The 12,087-nt window shown below is 38.4% G+C and overlaps 2 protein-coding genes across 2 annotated transcripts; one reads left to right on the top strand and one right to left on the bottom strand.

Annotated features, from left to right (window-relative positions):
- Window positions 1-3,714: 3,714 nt before the first annotated feature.
- On the bottom strand, window positions 3,715-5,929 carry LOC103950243. Its single transcript, XM_009361432.3, has 8 exons — window positions 5,770-5,929; window positions 5,333-5,653; window positions 5,039-5,132; window positions 4,761-4,879; window positions 4,581-4,664; window positions 4,336-4,419; window positions 4,166-4,245; window positions 3,715-4,046 (listed from the first exon to the last, which is right to left on the bottom strand). Exons 2-8 carry the CDS (start codon window positions 5,627-5,629, stop codon window positions 4,040-4,042), a joined length of 765 nt encoding a protein of 254 aa, XP_009359707.2. The 5' UTR covers window positions 5,630-5,653; window positions 5,770-5,929; the 3' UTR covers window positions 3,715-4,039.
- Window positions 5,930-8,147: 2,218 nt separating this feature from the next.
- LOC103950245 (DEAD-box ATP-dependent RNA helicase 17-like) lies at window positions 8,148-11,876 on the top strand. Its single transcript, XM_009361434.3, has 8 exons — window positions 8,148-8,307; window positions 8,409-8,735; window positions 8,843-8,951; window positions 9,108-9,457; window positions 9,562-9,635; window positions 9,955-10,259; window positions 10,697-10,937; window positions 11,367-11,876. The coding sequence occupies exons 1-8, from the start codon at window positions 8,199-8,201 to the stop codon at window positions 11,613-11,615; spliced, it is 1,764 nt and encodes a 587-aa protein (XP_009359709.2). The 5' UTR covers window positions 8,148-8,198; the 3' UTR covers window positions 11,616-11,876.
- Window positions 11,877-12,087: the final 211 nt, after the last annotated feature.

Genomic DNA, 12,087 nt, shown 5'->3' with positions numbered 1-12,087 from the left:
TGCTACCGCTATGGTTCAAAGGACCATTGGTCCCGTGTTTTCCATGCTCCCCAGAAGGTTGTACCTGAATATCATTCTCATTGTAAGAAGTTTGAATCAAGTTTTATGCAAGTGAATGAACTGGAAAGTACCAAGATGGAGGTTTCTAACTTTTAAGATGCTATTACCCCTATGGAAGATTAGAATCTCAGACATAAACTAGTTTTAATTAAATTTTAAGACAATGGACCAAATTCCACATAGGTGGACGAACCCCCTCTTGTTTTCAGTTTAAGTTTGAACAATTTCCCTTTATGTTTGGATTATTTGTTGGTGATTTTTGGTTGGATATTAAGTTTTCTTTAATTACCATCCTTGAAAACTTAAATTATTTTGAATTTATAATTGTTATTGGAACATTTATGCATGTGACTGATTCAAACTAATTTTTATTTCTAGGTATGACTAGTGGGAAAGTCAGTTGTCTAGCAAATAGTGCAACCACAGACACCGTTTTGCGTGAACTCATCTATTTCAATAACTTCATACCTAAGAATGCACATCTGACAACCCTCTCAGGGCCATCCCACCTAATTGAATAATACAGTAAGGTACTTATAATGTTGTCCAATGGTACAATCTTGACCATTGCTGAGGCACTTTATTCTCCACATTCCAGAAAAACATTGTTGAGTTTCAAGAACATTAAAGATAATAATTATCACACTTAAACCTATGTAGAAAATGTAGTTGAATTTATGTGCATCACTTCCTACGAATATGGCCAGAAGCGTATTCTAGAGAAGATGAAGCGTATCACAAGTGTTTATATACTACAAGCATACGCCCTATAGAAAGCCATTATATGGCCGGCCCTACCTCTGGGACCGTGCAAGAAAATACACTTTGGCATGATCATTTGGGACACCTTGGATGAACAACGATGCGTTGTTTCCTCAAATCATCACGACATGCATCCACTAACCCGAAGTTTAGATTCGATTCAAGGAATCGCATTTCAAACCTGCTCCATAGGAAGGCTTATTATTAAGCCTTCTTATGACAAGATTCATTCGAATCTTCCTACTTTTCTACAAAGGATTTAGGGGGACATTTGTGGACTGATTCACCCTTCTTGCAAACCATTTAGATATTTTATGATTTTGGCTTACGCTTCCACACGTTGGTCACACATTTGCTTGTTGTTCACAAGGAATGCTGCATTCTCCAAACTGTTGGCTCAGGTTATCAAGCTCACGGCTCACCACCCTGATTATCCAGTCCAATCTATTTGATTAGATAATGCTGGATAATTCATATTTTATACTTTTTATGACTATTGCATGTCGGTTAGGGTTGAAGTTAAACATCCAGTACCCTATGTTCACACCCATAATGGCCTGGCAGATGCATTCATTAAGCACTTACAAATTATTGCTCGATCGTTAGTCATATGTACCAAGCTTCGAATAGTTACTTAGGGCCATGCAATATTGCACACAACCATGTTGGTCCGCCTGAGGCTTGTTGCAACCTAACCATATAGGGTCATTCAGTTGGTTACCAGATACAAACCCAACATATTGCATCTGCACATTTTTTATTATGCGGTCTATATGCCGATTTCGCCGCCCTTACATACAAAAATAGGGCCTCATCGAAGAATAGGAATCTCTATGTCTGATATGATTCTCCTTCAATCATTCGTTACTTAGAACCTTTGATAGGCGATCTGTTTACCGCTCGTTTCACGGATTGTCACTTCTGTGATACAGTATTCTCGTCGTTAGGGGGAGATAAGAACGTTAACGTTCTGAAGAACGATACGAATTATCGTGGATGACTCCCACATTGTCTCATTTAGATCCCCGCACTGCTTAGTCTGAAACTGAAGTGCGACGCCTATTAAATCTTCAATGCGTAGCTCAGAGCATGGCAGATGCTTTCACCAATCTAACGCGAGTGATAAGATCACATATTCCAACGGTAAATGTGCCTGCAAAGATAGATGTACCAAATGTACGACGGACTTCCCTCCTAGAGGCCCAGGACACCATTTTGGCCGATCCACGTACATTAGCGGCTAGCCAATCCTCTACCTTTACACAAAAATGTGGCAGACCACTTGGTTCAAATGATTCATACTCCCGAAAGAGGAAACCCACAACACAAGCTCCTCCTGAGCTTATTGTAAATCCGACTGTCGCTTACCCATTCTCTCCAACTCATGAGGAAATTCTAGATTATGGAAGCATCCTTGAAGAGACAAATCCACCTCCCGAGAATCATGAGATTTTGGTCTATTATGCTAGCTTGGATAATATTTGGTGTAGAAATGAGATGATCATCGACGATGTATTAGCATATGCAGTAGCTACTGAGAGCATGTTGAGCGATGACATTGAACCTCATTCCGTTGATGAATGTCAACGTAGAACTAATTGGTCAAACTGGAAACAAGTAATCCAAGTCAAACTTGATTCGCTTGCGAAATGTAAGTTGTTTGTACCTATAGCTCATACTCCTCCATATGTGAAGCGCATTAGCTACAAGTAGGTTTCCATTCATAAGCGTTAGGAGAATAACGAAATTGTGCGTTACAAAGTTCGTCTTATTTCGCAAAGCTTCTCACAACGCCTCAGGATTAACTACGACGAAACGTATTCACCCATTATGGATGTGATTACTTTTCGTTACTTTATCAGTTTGGTAGTTTCTGAAAAACTGAATATGCAGCTGATGGACGTAGTAACTGCGTATCTCTATGGGGATCTTGATACGAAAATTTATATGAAAGTTCCCGAATGACTTACATTAACTGGATCAAATATTTCCAAACCCCGAAACACGCTATCAATTCGGCTTAGGCGTTCACTCTACGGTTTGAAGCAATCCAGAAGAATGTGTATAACCATTTGAGTGAGTATTTGACTAGTCAGGGATATGTGAACAACGAACTATGCCTTAGGTATTTATAGGGAAAAAAATTAGGATTTTTTTTTTTTTTTTAATTTTGCCTTAAAAAAAATCCAACTGGGCCCAACTGAACGGGTTGGCTAGCTTACTAAGGATGACCAATCTGCTGCCATATGGCTACATTTTGGCTCATGGATCCCCAAGGTTTTTTGGCCCAGATCTCCATTGGAGATGGACTTTGTGTCAAAAAGGGCTATCATTCGGCCTATGGCCAGCCCAGTTAGGGATGGCCTTAGTCCTCCACATTTTTCTAATGGCTAATCTAGGTTTAAGCTTGGACAGAGCCATAGTTTAAAGATATCGGAAGAGCCAAAAATTAAATTCAAGATCTCAAATGCAAGGGTGAACATTCTTAACTAATTGAGCTACAAGTATCCAAGCTCCTTGCAAGCTTGGACAATGTCATTAAACTACCTGAAAAAAGGAATTAAAAGTTTGGAAAAAGGTGTTATCTCAACTTCACCCACCCCAACTAAATTAATATTTCAGTATTGTGCCCAATAAATTCATAGTTCAGTTGGGATAATGAGTTCGAATTATGATAGATCGACAGTTTGATTGCGACATTTGAGCAATTCAATTCCATTCGCTTCCATAACAAATTGATTGGCTAATCAAGATTTTAAAAGAATCAAGAGCCAACTAAATTTGGACAATAATATAGAGCATCAAACATATGAAAATCACATAAACAGTTTTGGAGACTACCCGAAAATATACGGCGATTTCCAGAGTATAAGGGAGAACAAGATTGAAGGATTGAAAGAAAAGTAAATTACAATTTTCTTTCATGGAAAGGACGGCACACAACAAACCTCAAAGTGAAAATCATGAATCTTTACATGGGTCAATTTTTATATTTGCGAATGCTAAGATACAAAGTACATCTGAAATCAACAAAAACTCGTTAGTGGGCACCAACAGAAATGTCGGGTGAATGTATAACGTTCGCGGGGTTGTAAAATGCAATCCTGGATTTGTCCGACGAAATAGGTGATAAAAGCAACACGGTATCCGTGTGCAAGTTGTACGAGCAAAACCCTGCCATGAAATTTCCGATGTCTTGCGTACTGCGTATCCTGCATCATACACTAGATCCAGGAAGTAGAATGTGGTCGAATTCAGTATATATAATTGACCAATCAACTCGTGTTCCCAAAAAAAAATATATATATATCCAACCAAGAATGTGAAAGGCCAGAAGAATTACAAATTTAACACTCTTCGTGCGCTTCCACCTATAGGTTGTGGTGTTTGAGGGTGTTGTTCCTCGAGTATAGTTTGAACCCTCTGTATAATAGACATCAGACGAAAGTAAAGATTACGAGAAAGAACAGCATACCAAATTTAAAAACAAACACAGAAATCTTAGCGTTTTACCTTTACAGAACTTCCAACTTCCTCAAGTTTCTGCAGTAGCGTTAGATCCCCATACCTGAGAGACTTTGACGGGGACCCCTGAAGCTGACAATAGAAAGAAAGAGAATTTCTTAATTGAATATGATACAAGGGGATATTTACCAGCATTCTTAATGGCCTAATGTGTTATCAAGGATTTAATCTATATGTCCCGATAAAGCTTGGCAGATATGACCAAAAAAATAAAAACTGGCATATGAGCCTACCTTCAAATTTGGAATATCTTCGAGTGTGGAAACTTGTCCAGTGAAGACCTCATTTGTCATGCTTGCAAGGCGCACGAGGACTGCCTGAAATGGACGTCAGGGAAGACAAATTAACTCATATTTTCTAAAATTGGGGGTAACTTGAGAATAAGTGCTTAATTAAAGTGGTGAGTAAAATACCTTCCTGAAAGCACTGGGATTTGCAATGCCATGAATTTGAACATCATCGCTGGGCGGCCTTCTGACACCAACATGCTCTATTCTAAGTGAGTAGACACCGAAGAGAGACTGCAGATATCCTGAGTATAACAAGAGCGTCATAAGGGGTTCTAAGACACTACTAGCAAGACTAAGGTAATGCAAGTGCCCAGAAACCTCAGAATGCACAGATCAATACATAGATTTCAAGAGTAGTAGGGGAACATCACATTTATGTAGCAACTGTCAATGCTCTGTACCTTGTTCGATCACAACATCCGCCACTGAAGGCAACAAAACATGCTTCTCTTTCTTCAACACCCCGAAAATTGGAAATGGAACTGGCTTTGCATACTGAGCTAAAGAAACAAAGCGTTATCCAATGATAACCAGCAGCCCATAATTTCACATACCAAAAGCAACCAAATTCCACCAGCACTCAAAAGATTGATCGATCCATAAACAACCAAATTAACTGAGAACAAAAAACCGCATTCCGGGAGCTCAAATCATCAGCAACAAGATAGAGATCCAAACTTCAACTTCCAATTTACCTTGTAGACAATGGCATTGGGAGTGAGATAGAGCTTCCGCGAACGAATATCCTTTCGCAGAATGTAGCGCCGGACGGGCAGATAAAGCAGCATTAAAATTCCAATCCCCCACGCCAGTATCAAAAGCGCAGAGTAAAGAAGCCATTGTGCTGTTTGGTACCTGACAAAATTCTCCTCCATTTCCTGAAACGAAGCTGAATACAGAACTGGTTCTTCAGCTTCAGCCTCGGTTGCAGTTTCTGACAGTAACCCTTTCTCCAAGCTATCAATCTCTACGACATCGTTTCCCGTCGCCATCTGAATTGCTCACAGATCCAAACCCTAATTTCCCCCAGAAGCCATAGCCAACCACGAATTAAAGGTCAAATTTTCCAGAAATTAAACTCGAAAAAATGTAATAGCTTGATCAAACTCGCATCGAAACAATGAAATCTTACCGATTGGCTGGTGTATGCGATCGGTTCGGAATTTCTGAGAGGTTGAAGGTGCCAGAGAAAGAGGACGAGGTGCAGAACAGAAGCAGCTCTTCTGTTCAGTCTTCACTTCAGCTCAAGCGGGCATAACTCTGAGGCTTAGGCATGGGCTGGGCCTAAGGCCCAAATTAATTTATTGTTAGAGGTGGGAGAAACACTTTTGACGCCAGTCATTCATTTTCAACGAGGGATACTCGCAACAAGCACCCTCGTGTTGGGATATTTTGGCAACTAAGGTCTTGTTTGGCGGTTCGTATAAGAAATTAGATATGATTAATAAAATGGATCCGGTTGTTTGGTACACTTTTGTAATAACATATATTTAGATTAATTTATTTGACATTACATTTTTAGTGCAATTTTCATCCGCTTAGTTATCCACCTAAAATATCAATATAATTCTTATCGAATGACGTGAAAGTCGAAATCGTTGATTTTTTTTACTGAAAACTTCTTTTAGGATTGCTTATATACTTATGCTCACAAACATTGTTTAGAATATAATGAAATTTAAAAAATTCAAGTGCACTTTAATTTTAAATTGTTTTTGTCAAACATGGTCAACAACGTTTTTGATTGTTCGATATCTCGTTTGACGGTCCAAAAGCATTCTTTCCCCTCCCGAAAGCAATCCCACACGTCCTTAAATGTTTGTTTGTCTAACTGCGGGATGAACAACCTAATTATGATACCGTATCAATACGTTAGCATTCAAACTTAGAAGGGGAGAAGGATTTGAGCTAAGGCACATAATTTTTTTTGTTTTTTGAACAAACGATATTATATACATTACGAGATGGGTTTAGTCTCACAATGGGCTAGCAATAATGTGGTTCAAATTTGTCTTTAGTGAGAATCAAACATAAGACCACTCACTTACAAGTGAATATGAATACCACTAAACCGTAATACTAAGAGGCTAGTTAAGGCACATAATTGACCAACTACAGTAATTTGGTACCAAATTTTTTATCAATGAGAATCGAACCTAACATCTATAACAAACAAATGAAGAACAATACCACTAAATTATAGTGATGAGTACCAATAGTAAAAACTAAAGGCTTATTATATTAACACCCTACAAATTGTTGAATAAACCCCACATACTTAATACACATCACATTTGTTTTTTCACTTAAAAATTATCTTAATACACTTCACATACTTTTCCATAATACCCCCACACCCCACATTGTCAATATACACCTTATATTTTGTACATACACCCCACACTTTCTATACAGCCCACATTTTTCAAATCTTATAACACTCATTTTTAATTTTTAGGGACTGAATCTAACCATTTGAACGTTTAGTTTGCCGAAACAAATCATTTGAACATTTAGTTTGCCGAATGATTTCAAAATGATGATTTGCTAGGTAGGGTACCATCAGCAATGGCTTCATTGTTAGGTTTAACTTTGTGGTACGCAATTTTTGTTTTGACTTTCACAAACTTCATTTCTGTAGTGTGGAGCACTTGGAAAACATTGGTATCCATTACTTCCAAACACTGAGAAATTGGAGGAAAAAATTCTTGGACAGACAAAGGTAAGGAGATTTCATGTAAACTCTCATTGTGATCCCTAAAAGATAAATATGAATATAGAAGTTTAAATAACGCAGCAAATGCAAGATTAAATAATTATTGATGCCATCGAAATCACTAAAACAATGAAAAATATGAAGTCTTAGCTCATGTGAAGCTTCCGAAACATCGATTTCGTGTTCTATTCGTCAAAAACAATTTTTCTCAATTAACATGTTTGTAGTTTCATTGGTTAGGGTTTTATTCAACAATGGAGGGTGTGAGGGTTTTGATAGTTGAGAAGATAAATAATACGCTAAAAGTGATTTAGGGTGTATTTAGAATTTTTTTTTTTTTTTAAACCTAATAAGGTCAAAATTGTCATTGCATAGTGAGGTAAATAAGTCATTTAATATTAATTTTTAATGTGGTGTGCATTCAACATTTTGTGGGTTGATAATATAATTTAAGCCATTAATATAAGGGCTGGTTTGTTACTACTGTGCTTTGAAAAAAAATTGTTTCTCCTGTGCTGTGAGAATAAACTCATTTGTGCTGTTTCACGTTTTCAGCTTTTTTTCACCCAAAACTGTGAAAATAAGCTATTTTTAAGTGTTTACCAAACACTTTTTTGAGCTTAACTTTTTTTTTTATATCCACTTTTCATAAAAGCATCACAGTACCAAACCGGTAATAAGATTTCTCATGTCCAACTTGAGATTTTCAGCAGTTGTAAGTCCAGGCCCAATAGAATAGGGTTGAAGCCCAATAGTTATCGGGTTGGGTTGTGTGGTTTATTAACAAGCGAATTCGAACTTGGAACTAGGAAGAAGAAGCAGAAGCAGAAGCAGCAGCAGCCCAAATGGTGGCCGCCAAGAGAAAACCGACAGAAACAGAGGAATCCGATATCTTCGCGCCTTGCTCTTTCTCCAGTCTCGGACTTCACACAACATTATGCGAACAACTCGAAGGTAACCCATGATTTGTTTCTCGTTTTACACCGAAATTTCACTTTAATTTTCTCAAAAAGTAATAAAAAGATGATTAATTTACGTTAATTTAATCGAAGCAGAGAGGTTGGGCTTCAAAGCTCCGACACTGGTTCAAGCTCAAGCCATCCCGGTCGTCCTCTCCGGCAGCCACGTCCTTGTCAATGCGGCTACCGGCACTGGCAAAACGGTGGCGTATTTGGCTCCGGTCATCCACCACCTGCACTTGTACCATCCTCGGATTCAGCGCTCCGACGGAACTTTCGCGCTGGTTCTTGTGCCCACCAGGGAGTTGTGTCTGCAGGTCCATGAGATTCTGCACAAGGTCCTGCACAGGTTCCATTGGATTGTTCCAGGTTATGTAATGGGCGGTGAAAACAGGTCCAAGGAGAAGGCCCGGCTGCGAAAAGGTACCCGAATTGTATTTTTTGTCGGTTTTTTTTTAAAGTTTCGATTTTTATGTTGTTGAAGTTTTATTTTTGTGTTCGCGGCTCACTGACTATGTGCTGCTCTTCAGGCATATCTATTCTTGTTGCAACTCCTGGACGGCTCTTGGATCACCTGAAGAATACGTCTTCTTTTGTGCACACGAATTTGCGTTGGATTATCTTCGATGAAGCAGATAGGTATAATGCTACATACACCATTCAAATTGTTATTTGATTGATCTAACATGGATGTGTATAAGGCCTACTATTGTAGCCAAATGTTGTCGTTGTACAGTTGTAACATCATCTATGTCAGGCGTGTATTCATTAGATATCAATATGATTTTCTTACAGAATTTTGGAATTGGGATTTGGAAAAGAAATAGAGGAAATTCTAGATTTTTTGGGCTCAAGGCAACATGCCTCTGCCGCAAAGAATGGCGCTGTTACGCGTAAATTTGAGTTTCCGAGACAGAATTTGCTATTATCAGCGACCTTAAACGAGAAAGTCAATCATCTTGCAAAAATGAGTTTAGAGAAACCCGTTATGATTGGCATGCCTGAGAAGAAGAGGCAGTCTATTGCATTGCATGAACATTTAGGATCTGACACAGATGATGATGACACACAAACAGTGAAGGCAACAGGCTCTGTTAGTGAAGATTATAGACTTCCAGCTCAATTGACACAGAAATATGCAAAGGGTATGTCCCAATAAATTTCCTTTTTCCTTTCTTCTTTCTTTGTCTGGGCGGTTGATAAAAGTACATATATAGTGATTAAGTGTTTTGATCAAATTTCCTTGCAGTACCATGTAATGCACGGCTTGCTGTACTTCTTTCCATTCTAAAGTATCTTTTTGAGCGAGAAAGTTCCGAAAAGGTAGCCTACTTCTCAACTTTCCATTTTCTAATGGTCATTGAAACTAGCACTTCTTTTGTTTGTTTTAGGGGTAATCTTATAGACTCTTCACATTCAAGAATATACTTTTCAATTCTATGATATTGTGCTAGTGAGTGCGTAACTTCATATGGAGGGACAATAATTTCCTTGAGCATCAATGTTGTATCCTATTTCTTGAAAGTGATGTCTTATATTGTCGATTCATCGACACAGTTCAGAATCGGGTCTTTCTATGCAGTCTTCAACTTCATTTTGTTATGCTTTACCTTGTCGGTTCACTCACATGCTCATTTTACAGATTGTGCTATTCTTTTCAACATGTGATGCAGTGGATTTTCACTACTCCTTGTTAAGTGAGTTCCAATTCAAACCTTCTTCAGGACCAGGTGCAGAACTTAAGCAGAGGTTTGTTAATTGTAAGACCTTCCGGTTACATGGGAATATGGAGCAGGAGGACCGAAGATCTGCGTTTGAGACCTTCAAAAGAGAAAAATCGGCTCTTCTTTTGTCCACAGATGTTTGTGCTAGAGGTTTGGATTTCCCGAAAGTAAAATGTATTATACAATATGATTCTCCAGGCGAGGCTACTGAATATGTTCATAGGTATTTGAACTTCTCCGTCTTTCCTTTTCGTTTTTCATTTATTCCCCTTCTCTCTTGCATGTGCACTATATGAGCCAGACTTTTTTTTTCTTTTTTTCTCCAGTCTATGGGTGCTAGTTCAACTAATTACAACTTGTTATCTGCAACATTACGTGACTATTTATAATCAACCCTATGCTCATGAGATTTATAATTATCACACAATTACCGATAACAAATTTTCCTGAATTTATTCGAATATTTGAAAATTTTAAGAACTAATTGGTTTTTAAAATGGACTAATATTTTCTTTTTCAGTGGTAGAATTACATGCTTATATGTTGTAAGACTTGTTTCTGAGCATGGAGTTCCCTAGGCTAACTTATCATGCATCTTTAATGTTACTCATGATATTACATTGAGGTTCCCCAAAGATGATTATTTCATCCTTGATGTAGGGTTGGAAGAACCGCTCGGCTGGGTGAAAGAGGAGATTCATTGTTGTTTTTACAGCCAATTGAAATGGATTATTTGAAAGAGTTGGAGAAACATGGTGTTTCTCTAGCAGAGTTTCCCCTCCTCAAAATATTAGATAGTTTTCCACTATACGGTCATAAGCATGTCAGGAAGTTTGTTTCCATTGACGCACATCCCTGGGTGATGTCTTTGCAAAAGGCACTTGAAGCATTTACAGATAAGGTACTTCTCTTCTCCTGTTTCTTCTTCAGTGTGCCTCAGGGTATGCTTTATGCTGCTGTGTTTGTACTGTAAAGAAAGCCCTACATCTGGAGAAGGACTTATATGAACGGGATCACTGCCACTGTGGCTTCCAGTTTGAATAAAACAATGACATGTGTAAGATTTTCAATGCATGGCATTGTATTAGTGAATTGGGACGCTATGTGGCGGTAAACCTGTTCCATGTAAGTTGTACTCCTACATCTGGTTTCTTGCATTTGTTTCTTTCCTAAATGATGTGATATTTTGTGTATGTTGGTGATTTAAGAAATAGTCTTTAAGTTAGCTCATGTTATGCTTGACAGATGTATAGATATGAAGATTCACAGTATTTTGAGATCCTTTCTATGTGATTAACGATAACTTATTTGCCTTTGTTTCTTTCCTTAGCCGGATATGAAGACACTAGCCAAGAACGCATTTTGCTCGTGGGTTCGCGCATACACTGCCCACCGCGGTGAACTGAAAAGAATTTTTATGGTAAAGAAACTTCACTTGGGACATGTTGCGAAAAGCTTTGCATTGAAAGACCAGCCTTCCTTGGTTGGTAAGTCATTCCACAATCAAGAAAAGAAAAGGAAGAGGGGTGAAAAGCAAAAGGGATTATCAAGAAAGAGGAAGGTTTCGAGGAAAACATGATTGCGTGGTCAATGATTGTTTTCGTTAATCAATTTTGTATGCTGTTATCTATTTTTGGGATCATACAAGGATAAGTTTACCTTGTTTTGACACACTCGCAGGGTTGCACTCATCGTTGTTGTAACTTATGAAGTACATCTCACTTCTTAAGCCGAAGTTAGCAATAGGCCCAGGCTTTTAGCTAACATTGTTAAAACTGTTGCCCAACTCACAATTTTCTTAGGCTGGGAGCCCAATTGGCAGTTTAGACCAATTTGTTTATGTCTTGGAAAATGCAAGGAGCTGGGAACGGCTCCGCACATGGCCGAGTTCTGGCTATTCATGTTTGTGGAACCTACATAGTATGAATGGTCGAGATCAGCTTTGCATGCGGCCAAGTTTTGGTCATTAATGCTTGTGAGACCTGCTAAGTAGAAATGACCAAGATCATCCAGCTTGTGCATGAACGCGAATGACCCTAACAGTCATGCCC

Source organism: the organism of the source record quoted next, unplaced genomic scaffold (genome assembly GCF_019419815.1).
Source record: "Pyrus x bretschneideri cultivar Hongxiangsu unplaced genomic scaffold, Pyrus_bretschneideri_v1 Contig1, whole genome shotgun sequence".
Lineage (NCBI taxonomy): Eukaryota > Viridiplantae > Streptophyta > Magnoliopsida > Rosales > Rosaceae > Pyrus > Pyrus x bretschneideri.
This window is presented reverse-complemented; position numbering and strand designations above follow the sequence as displayed.